At 37.0% G+C, this 18881-nt stretch overlaps 1 protein-coding gene across 1 annotated transcript in view; it reads left to right on the top strand.

The window, feature by feature from the left end:
* Positions 1-18078, top strand: part of INO80 (INO80 complex ATPase subunit) — a 58179-nt gene extending 40101 nt beyond the window's left edge. Inside the window, exons 27-35 of the mRNA XM_032188401.1 lie at positions 4212-4306; positions 8185-8257; positions 9903-10061; positions 11560-11662; positions 12253-12341; positions 13210-13365; positions 14182-14341; positions 15119-15334; positions 15960-18078. Of these exons, the coding sequence (XP_032044292.1) occupies positions 4212-4306; positions 8185-8257; positions 9903-10061; positions 11560-11662; positions 12253-12341; positions 13210-13365; positions 14182-14341; positions 15119-15334; positions 15960-16177 (1269 nt within the window). The 3' untranslated portion in view covers positions 16178-18078. The remainder of the gene's footprint in view (positions 1-4211; positions 4307-8184; positions 8258-9902; positions 10062-11559; positions 11663-12252; positions 12342-13209; positions 13366-14181; positions 14342-15118; positions 15335-15959) is intronic.
* Positions 18079-18881: the final 803 nt, after the last annotated feature.

The raw sequence follows: 18881 nt of genomic DNA, 5'->3' as shown, positions 1-18881 counted from the left end.
TGATTAGCAACCACGCCATAGAAGAGCTAGTCTAAAAAGATATTATTGGGAAGATTATTGATTTGGTTTCCTTTTGCTAGTACTTAGAGTGCTTTGAAAGAAATGCATTTCTTTCTCTGGCATTCTCTTGTGTCATGCCTTGTGCCTTACCAGTGAAGAATTAGTCATAGTAGCTTTTATGACTATCTATTTTTGAGTAAGCAAATAGGAGACTTGATGTATGTTAGCTTCAAAGAAGCAATCGTGATAAAATTTTCTGACTGTGAATACATGGCAGGTAGGAAAATATTTCCCTCTGGCGGTGTAATTTCAGCTGTGCTAAAACTTCAGGATCCTGTTATCCTTCAGCCATTAGTCCTAAGTGTATGTAGGCTCCCTCAGCAGTGTTCTGTATGAGATGTTGTCTTCTCCACAAGAAGAGAAGAGAACAAGTGAAAAGCCTGAACTAAGAGCTGCCTAAATCATGAGTCCCATGTGGGTAGGAGTGTATTTTAAGGTCAGCAATTAATAGTGCAGTAACACATCACAAGCTGAGTTTTGTTTTTGCTGCTATGAGCAAAAGCAGAACTTGCATGGTTACAAGCCTCCATCTCAGCTCATTCCCTAGCATTGCTTCTTATGCCTCTTTTTTGGCCAATGTTGGTCATGGTGCAGGTCTGTTGACAGCTGCACTACAACATGAAGCTCGTAAAACTGAGTATTTAGTGCCTCTGTCTCTTCTGTTAACATTCCATTTTAAAGGCTTGGGAACATATAATTTTGCTACTATTGTACCTCCTAAATGCTCAACTTCACTCGTTTGATTTCATTACCCAAATAAGCCACTTATCAAGTCTGTTTTACCCTCTCTACCACCATGTAGCAGAAACTGGAGCTAAGCAAGCTAAAAATCAAGCAAGGACTTGTAGAAGTTGTATAGCAGTAGGTGTTTTTGGTTTTGTTTTTGTTTTTATGTATGGCCAATGATGTTAACAAAATACATCCCCTCAGCCTGCTTGCATATGTAAGAACATAAGCTGCCCTATTTCTTTTGACAGCATTTTGACTGTGTCAGTGTAACTGCTATCATATCATACTAGCCTAATCTGTGCAGGGCAGAGAGCACAAGGCACGTTGTTTACAAAGTTAACATGCTTGTTTGATTTAGCTTCAGCTGAAGAAGAATTACTGCTTAATTCAGGCATTATGAAATGGCAGGTACAAATACAAAGAGGAAAAAAATTTCTTTCAACAAAAAGGGATAAAATACAATTTCTTTACTGTTATTTCATGCAGATGTGTATTTCATACTTTTCTAGATTAACATCATGTTTGTTTTTGTCAATGTGATTGCTTTGTTCTGTATGGAAGAGTAATTGTCCATGATTTCAGTGGGAATCACATTGAATTGATATGGTATGAGCTCAAATTATACTCTGCATGAAGTAAGTTTATTAGTTATGTTAAAACAACAATACTCACTTTGGACTATGAAATAAGATGAAGGTAAAACATTTTATAATTTTTGAGAAAATATCAGTGTCAAAGCCTTGAAGAGCACTTATTTTAATGGTACCATATTTTTACCATAATCAATTCATTGCTTGTTAGTATAGGTTCTTTGTTGCCAGGGTTACTGATATTATTTTTCTTAGATTAATAAATCTGGTGACTTGCTGACCCCTTACACTATAAAAGATTGTCAGATAGAAGTTCAAGTAAGTCTAGTATAAGTGTCCCCATGTGATCAATCATTGACTTTTTATTATTATTTCTATGAAATACAGTGGTAGCCCATATTTGGTTTTTAAGAAGGAGTATTTGCCAGCTTGCACCTCTTCATGTGCTTATTGTTAGTTCTTCATTTTGTCTCAGTTGTGGTAGACTGCAAGATACAGTGCAGTAGTGGTGTGATGTCAGTCCTTCCAAGGATCAGATGATGGCATCTTTTTCTATGTTTTCTTGATACTCTGTTCTTCGTGGGAACTAGAAAAATGGGTAGTCATCAAGCATCTTCCTGAATTGCAGTTAGGGACCATGTATATTAGTTCTTAAGTAGGTCATTTGCCTTTAGAGTTCTCTCACTTTTTCTTAAAGCTAAAAACATTAGCTTTCTTCAAGTGATCAAAACACTAAACTACTGGCAAATGTAGTATAAGTTGTATTTTTTTTCCCTAAAATGAGAGAGTATACTGTTAATATTTGAAAAAAAAAAAAAAAAAAAAGAAGTTATTGAATAAAACTAGCTCACAAAAAAAGGATATTTCTTAGAAGCACTGTAAGAGTACTGTGAAATATCCTTTTTGATCATAGGAAGGTGGATAGAAGCAGACCAGAACCTGTTGAGCAATGTTGAAGATAAATTAGCTAAGATACTAAGCTAGTTTCATGGCACATACAACCATGAGTGCTAGTATTACAGATGTAGGAGGATAGCTTATTCTTTTGTAAACTGTGTGTTAGTGGAAAAGTCTAAGATTTGGGATAAGGATAAATGAACTTGACTGAATAGAAATTGTTGTTTTCTGTTTATGCTAAAGCTTGGTTTGAAGATGTCCATGAAAAGGTGGTTAATAGTGAGAGGAGGGAAAACTAAAGATGTTGAAATACTGAATCAGCATAAAGACAGATAAAGACAGTAAAAAAGAAATTGAAAGAAAAAGCCCTTATGATAATTGAAAAATGATTAATCAGATTTGGAGGAAAGGTCACATAGTACCTAGCTGACAACTGTATTGCTCTCTCTGCTTTTAGCTGGTAGCAGAAAGCTGTTGTAGAAATGAAATAAATCGATAGTAAATTAGGGCTTGAGTGCCCTCTAGTTAAGTAGCTGTTCTCTGCTTTAAAATTCTGTTGACGTGTTACTAAAATGCTACTAGCCATGAGCTCTGCTTTGTAGAGGGGAGAAAAAAAGTGACTTTTTGCCATTTCTGCATTGTTAATTTTATTTACTTATTTTTAGCTTTCATCATCTATGCATTGAAGCTTCTCTCCAGTAAAACACTGAAGTTTCTTATAGTATGGCAGCTCTTTCACCCCTTCTGCAGTAGAGAAGCAGAACAGAAAAGAAACAGGAGCCCCAAGGATAGGTTAAAAAAAAAAAAGGAACTGAACATGGTACTGTCAGAAGGTTTGTTAGAGTGCAGACACTGCCATGTCTTCTCACTGAACATCAGTTCTTCATCTGCTGAATGTTGAGGCTTGGAGCAAGATGAATCCCATACTTCTTGTTGCTAAAGCACCATCTGTTTCCTTTCTGTCTTCATTTGCAGTCACAACAGCTCGAAGAGATGCATAAACCAGTAGGGTTAAATCTAACAAATGTGACCAGTAGGAGTTGCATGTCATCAGCCAAGGCTCACAGTGTTAAAATATCAGAGGATATCTTTGCAAAGATACTCTAAGGATATGTGTATAGCCTGAGGAGCTTTCTGTGTAATTCAGATTTTACTGGTAATTGCATGGTTACCAGAAAATACTAAGTATTTTAGAGCATGAAAAATTGGAAAAATCCTTTGCCTACAGCATTCCTGGTTGATGCCATTTGATTTGTGTCCCAGGCATTGGTTTCAGTTACACTGCTTGGCACGAGCTGTGGGCTAACACCAGTGTTTCAAAGTGTTCTTGTACGCAGTGAGGTTCACAGGCTCTTTATTAGTGAAATAAAGCCTGGGCAGACATTAGTGCACAGTACCGGGTTTTTAAAACCACCAGTCAGATGGTTCAAAATCGACAGGCAGCAGGTATGTTTGCTTTGTTAGGAAAGGTTCGCTCATATAGTGAGAGCTCAGGATTTGCTAAAAGTTCAGACTTTGTGAAATCAAATTTCCTATGTTAGTGATTTTATTTCCTTACTTATTCATTTATTTGTAGAAAATGGCACGTACCATAGTAACACTGTGCAGCCCAGCTAATACATCTCTTACTCTGAAATGACAACATAATTTATCTCTTACCTTTTGTGAAATGCAAACACTGACAAATTATTAACGGTAGCTTTAATTCCTCAAATCATTATGAAGTATTGCTTACAGAAGATTGATTATAGCATTTACTGGTGACATTTAGGTACTTTTTTTCTCCTAAGCAGGAATTCTGCTTTTATTTATTTATTTATTTATTTATTTATTTATTTATTTATTTATTTATTTATTTATTTATTTAGTGTGTGAATAATTAAAATCGAGCAGTTCTTAGACCAACTATATTTTTCTCATATGTGTTCTTTGCAGGAATATATGGTATATAGGAAACATACATACATGAGATTGGATGGTTCTTCAAAGATTTCTGAACGAAGGGATATGGTAGCAGATTTTCAGAACAGGTAACATATTTTTAAAAGGTGTTTTTGTACTAAATCATGTGTATATAGTTGGTATAAGATTTAATGTAAATAAATGAAATTTGCCCTAAAGTATCTTGTATAATAACCATGATCTGAAAGTTTCATGGTGGTTTGCTGAGTGTTGATATTCACGTTGATACTAAATCCATTTGTATTTAGAAATTCATCATTTCTGAGACAGTACAATAGCAAATTTTAGTGTACCCATGATTGTTGCCATTCCAAGTATGCTATTGCTTATAAAGAAGGTTGACAGAAACAGAGCAAAAGTTCTTTAGTTGTTATATGTTCTGAAAACTGACACTCTGAAGATGAAATTGAAAATATTGCGTATGCTAGAGCTTTGGAAGTGACCTACTTTGCTGAAAAACACGCCGTATCACTTAAACATGTTTCACAGAATATAAATAAATAAGTTTATCTTTAATACAGTTGGATTTATTAAGATAGCTTAAACTAATATATGTATAATAGTTAAAAAGGGGGGGGGGGGGGTTATTAAATAGTAAGACGTGCTAACCTGTTCAATTTAGTAGAACAAAATGGATTCTTTCAATTCCTACTAGCCTGCCAGGAAAGAAAACTATGTAGTCATCTTGTTACAAGTTCAAATATTTCAGTATAACCTTGTCTCTATTGGGGCACATTACAAATAAATAATTAGATTTATGGTTATTAAGTTTCCCTTTAATCATGAAATACAGCTTGGTAGGATGTCACTTTGGTGTAGTAGTTCACAGTAAGGTTACCCTTCCTGAATGCGGGATGTGAGCTTTTAAGGAGGTCACTTTTGTTTTTCAGACAAGTTAGGTTCACAGATTGTTGTTCACTGTGAGGTGAAAGCACAGTGTTCTAGACGATAGTCCTTGCGTCACCAATCCCAAGGTATCACAGCAGAAGACAGGAGGAAGAATGTGTACAAAACCTTTCAGGCCATTCGTTCATAAGGGTTGAAGACCTGAATAACTGTGCTGCAATGAAAAGGCTTTTAGTGAACTCCTTAGAGCAATAAAACTTTAGAAGAGTATGAGCCAAGTACCTGGAGTGAGAGGACTGTGCAGTGCCTTTTTCTCTGTTCCCAGTTGTCAAAAACAGGTTCCTTGCTGGTTAGGATGTCCTCCTGGAATGCTGACACTTCTTCCTGTAAGGTCCTTCAACCAAAGAAGTCAAAAAACTTGTTTTTATTAATAAAAATAAATTTGTTTTTATTAATGAATAGAACAACTAAAGAAAAATAATCATTTCAAAAGGAAATCCCTTTGAGATATAGGTCAGCCAGTATAAACAAGAATTCCTATTAAAATGTTACTCGAGTTCCTCTTATACATGATTTACTTATGAGAAATGTTTTCAGGAAAAAAAAGCCTGACTGAGACTAAACTATCCTGCAGGATGTCCTAGTAGGATGCTGAAAATATGTAACCATGGAGTGATAATTCACTCCTGTAGTCTGTGCCACTGTCCTCTTTCTTTCCTTTCCATATGGCATTTCCAGAAGTGTTTAGGTGACTATGTGCACGTTCCACTATTGTTGTAAAAGTCAAAAGACTTCCTGGCCAAGGATTGCCTATACTGTGCATGGGTACCTGCTGTCGTCTTCAGCTTTGCACCTGGAAGATAAAGTCTAGAGAATGACAGCTTGGTTTCAATTCCTCTCGGATGCCCATAGCTCAAGATAGAGTTTTGTACTCTTAGACTTCAGACTGCCAGAAACCTTCCATTTCTAATTTCAGAGTTCTTGGCTTTTATATTTATAACTTAAATAATTACTTTGGTCCTCTATTGGCAACTTCTTGAGGGAGAAAAAGAATCTCTTGTTGGACCAGAGTAGGTTTTTTGAGAGTCTGTTTTTTTACAATACAACCTTGCCAGGTAAAGACTGGTAATTAATACCTTGAAGCATGAGTCCTGAGAACGTAGTTGTTTCTACCTGACCTGTAAGAATATGGATTCCAAAACCTTTCTTTTTTTTTTTTTTTTTTTTTTTTTACATCTGAGTTGTACTAGCATATGCATAATAGCATGCGATATACCTGTACTTACTACAGCAAGGGTCAGGTTACCTTTAATGAATAGAAGTTTATTATTTAAGAATAAATTAATGAAGACTCTTAGATTAGATGAGTGGACTTTTGGGGACAGACTGCTGACACATAATCAATCAAGAAGATGCCCCGTGCTGCTTATTCAGCAGGAATTTTTGGTCTCTTACTAATTGTGCATGCATTATTGTATGGACAGTGTGGTACCAAAAGGATGTGGTATTGCATTGTCTTCTCTTAAGCATTTCTCTTGATGTGTACTGTCAAAGAACATCAACCTCTTTGGGGTCCCTTTACTACTGCTTTGTGCCAACCTGTACAGGGACCCATATGGTGTTAGACACAATTACATTCTGCTGACCCCACACCGCTGGCACTAGTGAAGTTCACAACCTCAGTGGAAGTCCTGATTTTGCTGTTATCAATTGAATTTTGATCAGTACTTGGTGATCCGTCATATAGACCTGTCTCATTTGTTTTCTGTGTGTGCCGTGTTAGAGCTGCCATTGAGTTTGAGTAACTCTGTTCCCTTTTCTTGAACTCTTCAGACTGCAGCTAGGACTTAAAGCGTTTTTACAGTTGCTTGCCTAGTGTGCCTCAACTGCCTCAGTTACGTAAAGGATTATTATCTGTAGAGGATTATTCCAAGTCAGGTATTGGGATGCCTAGTATCTCTGTTAGTAGTCAGCATTCCTAAATCTGATGCCAGCAAGTCTCACCGTTGAGGCTAATATGACTGCATTAGGCTTTATGGAACTTCCAGTGAGGTGTTCAGAGATGTCTTCCTTGAACTATGCCATGGAGTGGTGATCCATGTTGTGTAACGGCCTGTTCTACTGGGAGCTGTGTTCACTGAAGCTACTGATCTGTCATTGACTTTCATGCTGTCTGAGGAATTCCAAAGAATGTAAATGTAATACAGTTAAAATGCCCAAGGTGGGAAGGACAGCCTGTGTGCAGTAATAATGGAATTTACTTACAGACAGTATGTCTCAAAGAGCTTAAGTTAGAGTGAAATGAATGACTTTTCCTCTTGTGCAGTATCCAACTATTAGTAATGTCTTGCATAGTCATCTTTGAAACATTCTACAGAAAATCACAATTTCATTACTATCATTTCATTGCTATTTTGAGATGAATCAATTTATTTTCATTTTGCTGATAAGAAAACTGGACAAAAGAATAAAACTTTTAATGCAAATCAGCACAGTTGTGGCCGTAGTTGAGTTCTTAGACTGAGGGATTTCTGTTTCTGCTGACAGACCCTTGTCCTTTTAAAATGTACTTCTGTGTTTGCCAGCTTGCTTTTATATGAAGGTTGTTCATTTTTTCCTCTAAGAGTTGTTTGTTCTTTTCAAAGCACCAAATTTAGAACAAAAATTGCATCTACACAGTTCCAACTTTATTGTTCTTTCTTTATCAATTGAATGTTGTTAGGGCGCAACACTCAAGATTTTATTTTATTTTATTTTATTTCTTAACATCGATCAGTTCTGTGAAACAATAAATTGTTCTTTGTCTATATGAAATCTTAATTTCCAATGTGGGCAAGATAAACAAAACCTGGTTTGTTTTGATAGAGATAAGAAGCTGCTATTGCGAACTGAATGCTTGTGTGTTCAAGCAGTCCTCATTTGTGTATTAACTTCTTTCGTGTGTTTTTCTCTGGATCATGAACAGCACAAAACATTCTGAAGTGTTCAAGTAATAAAAATAGCCCTGATCACTTCACATGGGTCAAAAAATTTACTTCTGTGGTTACTTCTTGTTCCTCATGCACAAAATATTTTTTTTTTAAATCTCTTTCCTCTCCAGGAATGATATTTTTGTGTTCCTGTTAAGCACAAGAGCTGGAGGCTTGGGCATTAACCTTACAGCTGCAGATACGGTAAGTGAAGTTTCATAAAGTAATACAAAACACAAAAAATCAGCTTTCTGATACTCAGATTTCAGTTCTCCTGTGCTTCCAAACACCATTTTTACCAAGCTGCTCGTCTCCTGCCTCCCAGACTCGCAATATATGTGGGAAAATGGGTGTTGCTGTGTGGAAGCTGGAACTCTTATATCTATGCTGATCAATATTAGTGCTTCCATTCTCATAATGAAATTGCCTAGCCTTGTTTACTCTGCTTATATTTGTAATACAATATTATCTTGGTGATAAAGTTGCAGGATATTGAGCACCCGGTGTACAGTTTTTGGTTGCTGTTAGATACCTTCCTTCTCCCCACATACATCAGCAGCAGAGTCTAGAAAGGAGCTGGATGACTAAAGGGGTCTACAAATGCAATGACACTTTCATACGAGTGCTGTCTCTTGCATGGCTGCTTGCTCTTAAGGTGCAGCAGCAAAGCAATCAGTGAGCACAGGTATCAGCCACATTTTTTCTGTGCACAGTCGAATGAAGTAATGGCAGTTGAGTTGTGCTTGTATTTCTAAATGAGTAACAGCTAGTCAGGAAAGATAGATTTATTCCTTCTCATGTGCCTGAGGTGTAAAGGCATACTGATTTAAGTGATTGCAAGGATTTGCACTGTTGAGCACTTGCACCAATCACTGTGGGAGGGAATACTGACCTACATGAACCATTTATGTTTTCAGTAACTGCTGTTCCTGTGCTTCTAACATAATAGCTTATGTGCAGGCAGATTTGAACCCAAGACAGACTGTAGTGCTTAGCCACACAAAACCAAAAATCTCTGATTCAAAACTATGATGTAATTCTTTAAATATCTTTAAATATAAAAATCTCTTGATATTACTTAAAAGAAATCAGAAGAAAGCTACTTATAATAGCTTCAGAGTTGTAAACTTCTCTTGATTGAAGTTGCTTCAACATAGGGGAATAAAAAAAGATGGAAACACAGGCATGTTTCTGCAGGCTCCTTGCATTAGCATTCTTAGTTCTGTGGTTTTGTAGCTTTCTGAATACCTCATCTAAAATGGGTTTAATGTCTCCTTTTTTATGTTTACTGTGCATAAGATAGAGTTAGAATGATAGGGCAATGTGAATGTGATGTGGTATTTCAGTTTTTTTTTTTTTTTTTTTGTGAAAGCACTAGCATTATTAGACTAGACAAGGCTTTATTCAGATCTTGGAAAAAAACAGAGTATTACTTTTTGTGTGAAATGCTGATTTGATGGGCTTTTTCTTAAGGTAAATAACACCAAAAATGGCTTCACAATGTAATTAGTTATAGGCTTATGAAATGACAATGATATACTATGGTGATAAACTCCAGAATTTGGTGCCTCCAAAGCAGATTTGTTGAAGGAAATATTTAAGATGTTCTGTTGAAGTTGAAACATTCACTGTCAATTAGTTTGAATATTTTTGAAATGCATTGGGAAAGATTTGAATGGAGTGGGCAAAGCTAGGTGAATGCAGCCTACAGTGGGCATGTGATTCTGTGGGGTGTGTAGTGGAACTTTTTTATCATCTTGTTAGTTTTTGGTTTTTTGTTTGTTTAATCTCCAGGTACTCTAAATAGATGGTTTTATTTAATCATTTATGTTCTGATTTTCTTTTACAGGTCATCTTCTATGACAGTGATTGGAACCCAACAGTAGACCAGCAAGCCATGGACCGGGCACATAGGCTGGGTCAAACAAAGCAAGTCACTGTGTACCGGTTGATATGCAAAGGCACCATTGAGGAGCGTATCTTACAAAGAGCTAAGGAGAAGAGTGAGGTAGGAATAAAGAAATCATCTGAAACAAGAAGTTACAGAAACTTTATAAAAAAAATGTGTATCAAAATGAGTAAATAAATTATTATATATAAATTATAAATTACAATATATATATACACACTACATATATATATATTTATATATATATAGTGTGTGTATATATACACACACACACTTTTAAAACACTTAAGTTATATACACATAAATATATATATGCATGGAATGCACATAACAGAAACCAAAAGAGAATGTCTTTGTTTAAACAAACAAATCTGTTACTAGCGCAGCATCATTACAGCTGCATTATATAAACTGGGAAGAAGCTAAGTATTTACACAATGACTTCATGGAAACTATTTCTTATGATGCAATGAAACTACTTAGGACTCTTTAAAGCTAGAGCTTGCGTCTTTGCTGTGTCAGGGCAATACTGATTCCTCTAATGTTATACTGTTACACCACAGCTGATTTGTTTGAAGAAACTTGAAAGGTAATTAAAGGACAGTTTTTGAGCTGTGAGGGTTGCCAGAAGGGCTCATTTTCCTGCAGCATCAAGTGATAAATGTATTAGAAACTTTAAACCTCATGATACTTTACTGGCAAGAAAAAATTAACCACAGTTTCTTTAGTAGCAATAGATATACTATACATGAGGCTCAGATGTTGTGTGCACTTGGGATTTCTTTTAGCTTTTGTCTTAACTAGATGCTGGTCATAGCACTGAAGCAACTGAAGCATCTCCAACTGAATACATTCATATTTCCCTTGTTGAATTTCATCCATTTTGATGTGGGATACTGCACTTAGTAACCTGATACCAACCTGAAAATAAGTGTAGTTTTTTTGCTGGTGCTCCAAATCATCAAAATTGGCTTATGCTAAAGCTTGTTCTTTTTTGCTGAGTTGCACTTCTTACCGTTTTGTTTGTTTGTTTGGTTGGTTGGTTGGTTTATTATTGTTATTATTTATGAATTTATTTAATTTTTTAGTGTAGTTGAATTAATCAAGTTGCTTGTGCTGAGTGAATTGCTTAAACTGAGACACTGACTCAATATGGAGATTTAGTTTTCAGTGAAGGAGATTAAGTGTGTTGTACCTTTTAAGAATATGATCTGCATGATCCTGTATACAGATTACTTGAAAAATAGGACTGCTAATTTATCCTTTATAGGGGTACTGCTGTAGTTTTACTCTGTGTTCAGCAATGTATTAAGCAATAAATATTATTATTACGTGGTGCTTTAGAAGTATACAGCTTGGTACAATAGATGGCAATTTTCTCCTTTCTAGCTCAGTTGCTTCTCATTTTTTAATAATTGCATTCTCAATAAAATCTTTCCTTAAATTTTGCTACTAATTATAGTATGACAGAGAAGTTGAATCAATTCTGACTACACACACTTGCATTTACGTCTTTTTTGGCTGGCTTTCAGTGAAGGATAATGAAAATGGATCCTTTGAGTAATTTCTTCTTTTTTTCCTTTTTCTTTTTTCCTAGATCCAGCGAATGGTGATTTCAGGTGGCAATTTCAAACCTGACACTTTGAAACCAAAAGAGGTGGTCAGCCTTCTACTGGATGATGAAGAACTAGAAAAGAAATGTATGTGAAATTCATGTTGTAGCATTTTCTCCATCTTCCACTTAGTTTTTTAAACCATTAGTTTTTTAAATCTGTGTTTTTATCTCTAAAAACACATGTATTTCTGATAATCACTTCCGTTTCCTGGCTCATTTTGTATTGCCATTCCTGTTAGTACAAGCTGGTTTCATATCACTGCTGAGCTGAGGGGTGAGGTTGTGCAAGAGAGACATGATGATGTGATAGTTTTTGTTGGCACTTGTTCAGGATCATTACATTGTTCCTGAATGACAGAGCTTTGACAAGAATTAAGTAGGTCACGACAAGAAAAGTATTAATAAAAATGTTGTGTTGCACCACAGTTTTGAAGCTGTATTAGAGGTACGCTTGATGGTATGTTTGAAAAAAACTTCAACTGTAAGACTTTTTAGTAATTTGGATGGAAAGAGTTTAAATATAGCAGTTCTACTTTGAGTTTTTCATTGTGCTTTAGTTTCAATATAGGAGGCTTTTCTTCACAGTTCTGTTATAACCAGAATTTCTTGTAAGGTTCACAAAAGGGTATGAAGTATCTTTCCAGCGACAACAACTTTGTGCTTCTTTTCTGACAGTGCGTCAGCGTCAAGAAGAGAAGCGACAGCAAGAAGAAACAAATCGTGTGAAGGAACGTAAACGTAAAAGGGAAAAATACGCTGAAAAGGTACCTTGATGCAGAGAGGTTGCCTGTGTCAGCGACACAGAGAGCCTGAAAAGCTTTAGGCACACCATTATGTAGTGTGGAAATACTTTATGCAAAGGCAGTCTAATGAGTAAAGCGTTCTCTTCACCATTGAATGTCAGTCTGGCACTTCCTACACAGAAGAGGGATGTTATAAAATAAGTAATGCACAGTTCCTGTATTTTAGTATCATTTGCAACTTCAAAAATAAGCATATCCGTACAACACAGTAGATCATCAGTAGTTTATGGACAATAATTTGGGGACTCAAGTTTGAAAAAACAACAACAACAAAAAAAACAACAAGCAATTGAGTGATCATTCTATGGCATATAAAATGGAGACTTAATTAAGATTTTGTTTTGCAAGGATGAAAAAACAATACAAATAAAGAACCAAACATAGATAAATCCCAAATAGCTATGTGGTTTTGCAGAAAGACAGAAGATTAGTTAGTTAGTTAGTTAGTTTGTTTGTTTTTAAAAATCATTAAATCTTGTTTATGGAAATTCAGAATTTTTGAGTATTGGAGGCTTTGCATTAATTATTTTTTTTATAATGGTAAAGAATTTTGAGCTTACTTCAGAAGGCAATGGAAATCAGAGTAATTCTATAAGAGTAATTCTACAGCACTCAAACTATTTTACAAAGAAGAGAAAAAAACTGCTTATATCTAAAGACAGAGCCTTTAAAGGATCTGTTACTTTGTCCTTCAAAAACTTGCTTCGGATAATTCTGTACGTGGCATTCATTTGAGTTATAATACTGCATTAGATACTGAGATTCTAATTTGCATGTTCCACTTCGGTTTTTGCATTTTTCATTCCCTGTATCGTTTTATTTATTTCAGAAGAAGAAGGAAGATGAGTTGGATGGGAAGAGAAAGAAAGAGGGCATGAACCTCGTGATCCCGTTTGTTCCGTCAGCTGATAACTCCAACCTGTCTGCTGATGGGGATGACTCCTTCGTTAGTGTAGATTCTGCCATGCCCAGCCCTTTCAGTGAGGTGAGACTGCCTGCTTCTTTAAACTATGTGCTGTTTCAGTTGTGATCTTGTATCTAGTAGGGTTCTTGCTTTCTGACATTTCAGTTAATACAGAATTCAAGTATGTATGGAAATGAGATGTCTGAAAGGTGAACCATGGAAGTGAAAATAATTTATTGAAAACATAGCAGCTGCAGTAAGCTGCCTACTGGAACCCCTCTGTTGATATGCCATTATGCTCCTCTTCACTTTCTGTCTTTGTCTTTTCTTAAAGTAAGTTCATGCTCTGAACCTCTTGCTTTTGATTCTGAATCAGTGTGGCTTTTAATCTGGAATTTAAATTGTAAATTTCCAATGGTACACACTGTATTTTCTTTCATATTTTTAATAAAGAATTGCGAACAATTTTTGGCAGCAAATATATTTTGTTGTATGCCATATTGACTAAGATTACTATATTGTATTGTTCCCTTGCTGATAAAGATTTTTATTGGCACTAGTTAATAGGTTAAGAGTCCTATTGTTTTCTCTCTTGCAGTCTGAGAAAAATGCGCAGTTAAACTGCAGTTTTCTTAAATCTCTGCTGAGTCTCTCCTGCTGATAACATTTATGTTCATCAGTTGAAATAAAGTAGTTCCTGGAGATCCTTAATGCTGTTCAGCATGTAAATAGAGGGTATAGTGTGACTAGGCAGGATATGTATCATGCTGTAAGTCTTGGGGAAAATGAGAGAGATCAGAACAATACCAATTACTTGTGATTGTGTGTCTTACTATGTTTGAACCCTTCCCTTTCCTAACGTGAGAAGCTAACGGCTTTGTTCTTCGTCATGTTTAGATATCCATCAGCAGTGAATTACATATGGGCTCTATTCCTCCCGATGAGAGCAGCAGTGATATGCTTGTGATTGTGGACGATCCAGCTTCTTCAGCACCTCAGTCAAGGGCAACAAACTCTCCTGCTTCCATTACTGGCTCTGTTTCAGATACCATGAATGGTCAGTACTCTTGCCTTGACTTACTAACACATGTTAAACCTTGACTTTGTATGTCTGGTTGGTATGTGTTCTGCATTTTAATCAGATTTTGTGTATGGTTGGCAAGATTAGCAAAAAAATAATTTATTTCATTGAGAAATAACTTCTGATTTGATAAGAAATCTGTTTATAGTCATTCATCACACTTTCCTTTTTCCTGTGTTAGTTACTCTTATGAGGTTTTTTTCCCTTGTTCCTATATTATAGAGTGCTCATATTACTGAGCTACAGACATCCACAGAACTTTTTAAGTTTTTCCTTGAATTTGCCATAGGGCTAATAATGAGTTCTCTATTTCCACTGAGTGATTAAAGCAGCTATAATTTTAAATAATGGTAACAGTTTTTAGTTACTGTAACTTTTTACTCTGAAATAAGGAGAGACCTAGTTCTTGATGAGTTTCTTTACAGATAGCAAATGGAAGGAACATATATCTTCAGTAAGAAAATGCTTCATCCTGAAGTACAACCCCGAATCCTCCATCTATTTGTGGATTGGATTCATAACAATAATGACAAGGAGGTTAATAAGATGTGATTAATGAAGGGTCAGGTTTTGTATATGTGATTTCTTTTCATGAGATCAATACTTGCTAACAGTGTCTGTATTAATGTAAATGAACAGTATCAATTAACAGGAAGAGTATGAATGTAAATGGCAAGTCGTTACGATGCTGTATTTATTTGTGAGCCATGTGACATGCTATAGCAGTTACTGTTTTAACACTTTTTTTTTAAGGGGTTTCAATGCAAGATACACCTCTCACTGGGAGAGGCCAGTCAGGTCGAAGCCGCGGTCGCCCTAAAGGATCAGGTGGTGGATCAAAAGGCACCGGGAAAGGCAGAAGCCGGAAATCGATAGCGGGAAGCGCGGCCGCAATGGCAGGTGCCAAAGCAGGGGCAGCAGCAGCCTCTGCAGCGGCATATGCAGCGTACGGGTACAATGTCTCTAAAGGTATGTGGGGAAAGGGAGGCAGCAGGCTACCCAGAGCAGAGCCAACCACATGAGTTTGGACGATTGCTTGTTTACAGCCTGTCAAAAATAGATGCAAGTATTGCTGGTATTGCTTGTACAGTATATTCTGAGATCCAGGCAAAGCGCAATGTGACACGGTACCGGTGTGAGAGGATAGCCAGTTTCACAGCAGATGACCTTGAAAGGCTAATCTTGCAGAATTTTCACCTGCCCTTTAAATTATCTCATACCAAATACTTCTCTCCTGTTTTTCATTTTGGTGCCCAGACAGATTAGATAGTGTTGTCTATCCCATGGGTTTGGCTGTGTCTTTCCCATATTGCTGATATGCTGAAGTTACAGCATCAGGTTTAAAATGTTCTAAACCAATGGTGATGGAGCTTCAGCTTTACACCACGTATAGTCATCCCAGGATATAAGTGCAAGATGATTTGTATGTTTAGGCCATCCCTCTTCATTAAAATCTCATAAATCATGAACGCAGTGTTGTCTTGGGACTAAGTGTTAGTATATTGTAGCCATTTAATTTATTTTTTTTGTTGCCTAAGTGCTGCAAGTGGAGTGATATGCTCACGTGGAATTTGATTCTCTTTTCCATTGCTAGGCATGTCTGCAAGCAGCCCTCTACAAACAGCAATTATTCGGCCTTCTGGACTTGCAGATTTTGGACCTTCAAGCGCCTCTTCTCCCTTGAGCTCCCCTTTGAGCAAAGGAAACAGTGTTTGTGGCACCCCCAAAAGCTTAAACCTGACCAGCAGTCTCATATCAGAAACTCCAATTCGGAAGCAAAGCAAAGGTGCCCACACCTCAGGTGGTCGGTAGTAATTTTGAACCCCCAAAGCTTGTCTGAACTGTGTTGGCTTTCAGAGTAGACCACCCTGCAAGGTGAAGGCATGCAAATGAATGCCTTGTTGCTATCAAGCACCTGTGTGAAAAGAAAATCAAAGCACAATGGGAACGGGTGGTTTATGTGAGCACTTTGATTATGTGTATCCCAAAAATTATCTTTGCAGACACTGCAAGAAGGATGGAAGGGGTGTCTGGGGTAACTGAGGTGGTCGGATGGTATTTTATTGACACATCTGACAAAGATTTCCCAAGAAAGCATTCAGGTACTCCATGCAATATCCCAGAGCAGTTTGTGCTTCAAGTCACACGAGTGTACTCTCTTGTAGCTTGAAGTGGAACCCAGCTTTAGTTTTATCCTATGAAATCAGTATCTGAATGCCAGGGCTATCCTGTAGAGTCAGAAGACATTTCTGTACTGGGAGCTGGTCAGCGTATATGCAGGGGTAGGTGGGGGCTAAGCTGAGGATGATGTGTAATCAAAAGATTAATGGATTCTTCTAGTGTGGGCCTCTGGGGTTTTTGTTTGGTTGTTTTTGTTTTGTTTTTTGAGAGTTTGAAATGCAAAGGAAGGTATCTCAGGTGGTTTCCAGGGAGTGGACTCTTCTCAGCACCATTTGTTTAGAGTAGGTTCAGAGCCAAGGAGTGACAGGAGCTCTGGCAGGCCTGGTGAGGGTAACAGCGCTGCCTCTGCTTCCTGCAATGAAAGAGGCTCCAAGCCACTGGCTTGATCTGTGTTTCAGAGTTCTTGCCAGCATAAGCTCTTGCTGTGTTAAGAATGATTTTTTAATTTTTGATATGTGCTGAACTCTTAAAGGCTTAGAAACACAATCAGGCTCTACTTGTGCAAATCTCAAGAGCAGGGAAATCTGCAGGGCCAAGGAAGAGTTTGCTGCTGTTCCTCTCAGCGTGCCATAGCAGAGGATGGCTCTGCAGCTAGCAGTGCTGCGAGAGGAGCAGTGAGAAACAGCACTGAGAGAACTGTGCCATTCCCATCTCCAGCCAAATCCTGGGGAAAAAAAAAAAAAAAAGTCTCATATCCCAACCATCCATTGACCATTCTTCCAGTGTGTTTTCCCTTCATCTCTGTGATCATCCCATGTACTAGCTTGGTGGAGCTCCCTGTGGGTACCAGTAGCCGTCTCCTGTAAGGCTGATAGAAGCCAGTGCTGCCAGTGCCCGTCTGTGTTCTCATCTCCAATTGCTCCTTCCCCTTTCTCAATGCACAAACCCCCTCTGTAGCCCCTTGCTTTGCTGTAAGCGTTGTCTGCATTGCACTGAGATTTAGGTGTGGGACATTCTGTCTGACACACTGAATTAAAAGGCTGTTCTGGGGCACTTTCAATCCCTTGAGAGAAGCAAGTTATGAGTTGCAGGTCTGGGCTGTGACAGCAAAAGATGACTTTTTTATTATTATAATTTTTTTCCAACCCCAAATCCTTTGCCTGGCGTCCTACAGTGTGGAGCAAGTGCTTCCTGTTGGCTCTGCCTCTAATTTGCACACCTGAAAATAGCAAAACTGAGCTTAGTTAGATTGATTTTTAAACAGATTTGCAGGGGATAATTGAGGGGGGAGATGGTGTTTAATTAACTCATGAAGACTTCCCCCTTCCCCTCGTATTCACATGTATATATGATATTTAGAGGGAATCAGACAAATGCCAAGCCTTTTTTTCTCTTTGAATGTGCTGTCTATTTTTATAACTGAACTTGTACATATGTATAAAGAGAGACACATCTTTCTTTTACTAACTGGAGAAGAAAATCTTAAATAAAATGGAGTGAGATAATTTTATGTAAATCAGTGTCTTTGTGGTTTTTATGCATATAGCTAGCTATGTGACAGGGTTAGGGAACAGCGTGGAGGTTCCACATCTGCAGATGCATCTAGGGACGTGCTGCTCAGTGTAATGCTCTCGGGTATTTACGCTCTTCTGAGTATCACATTCTGTAACCTTTTTCAATTACAACTGTACAAGTTATCACATGTTTGTATTCACTGATTATCCAGTAATTTACTTCGGAGCAGGTATGCAGCAGATCACAAGAAAATAGAATAATTGCATAATGGTATCTGAATCACAACAGTTCAATTCAACAGTTGATTGTTCTGGGACATCATTCTCTACAGATTTTCCATTTTTTTCCTTCCTTTTTCAGGTTATTTTTTAAAGGGTATTTTTTTTGTGTGTTATTTTTGGTGTTACTGTCTTGATTTTCAAACTGCTAGACTGTGTCAATTTGTTGTAATCCAAAGTTGAGAAAAAATACATTTGTAACTTGAAAAGATTGGAAAAAAATAGTAATATTCTGTTGCACGTATGCTTTTGGAAGATTAAATTATTGGTATTGTAAAAAATGATATTAGCATTTGAAAAACTTATTTAATCTTCAAAAGAAGCACAGAATGATCTCACAAATTGTGGGGAAAGTAGCAGTAGCCTAGCTGCATGTGAAACATGCATCAGGCTAACAAATTCAGGGAGACCTAACATAGCAATAAAATAAATGAGCTGGTAGATCATATGATTGTTTAATATCTGTAAAAAGTTTAAACAGATGCGTTCTTTTTATTATGCGACATAGAAGATCTGAGATTCTGAGATATTACTCAAGGAATTAGGAAGTGTTCATGTAAAGGCTGTTCTACTCAATTTCTTGATTTGGGGAGTTTAGTGCT

Source organism: Aythya fuligula, chromosome 5 (assembly GCF_009819795.1).
Source record: "Aythya fuligula isolate bAytFul2 chromosome 5, bAytFul2.pri, whole genome shotgun sequence".
Lineage (NCBI taxonomy): Eukaryota > Metazoa > Chordata > Aves > Anseriformes > Anatidae > Aythya > Aythya fuligula.
This window is presented reverse-complemented; position numbering and strand designations above follow the sequence as displayed.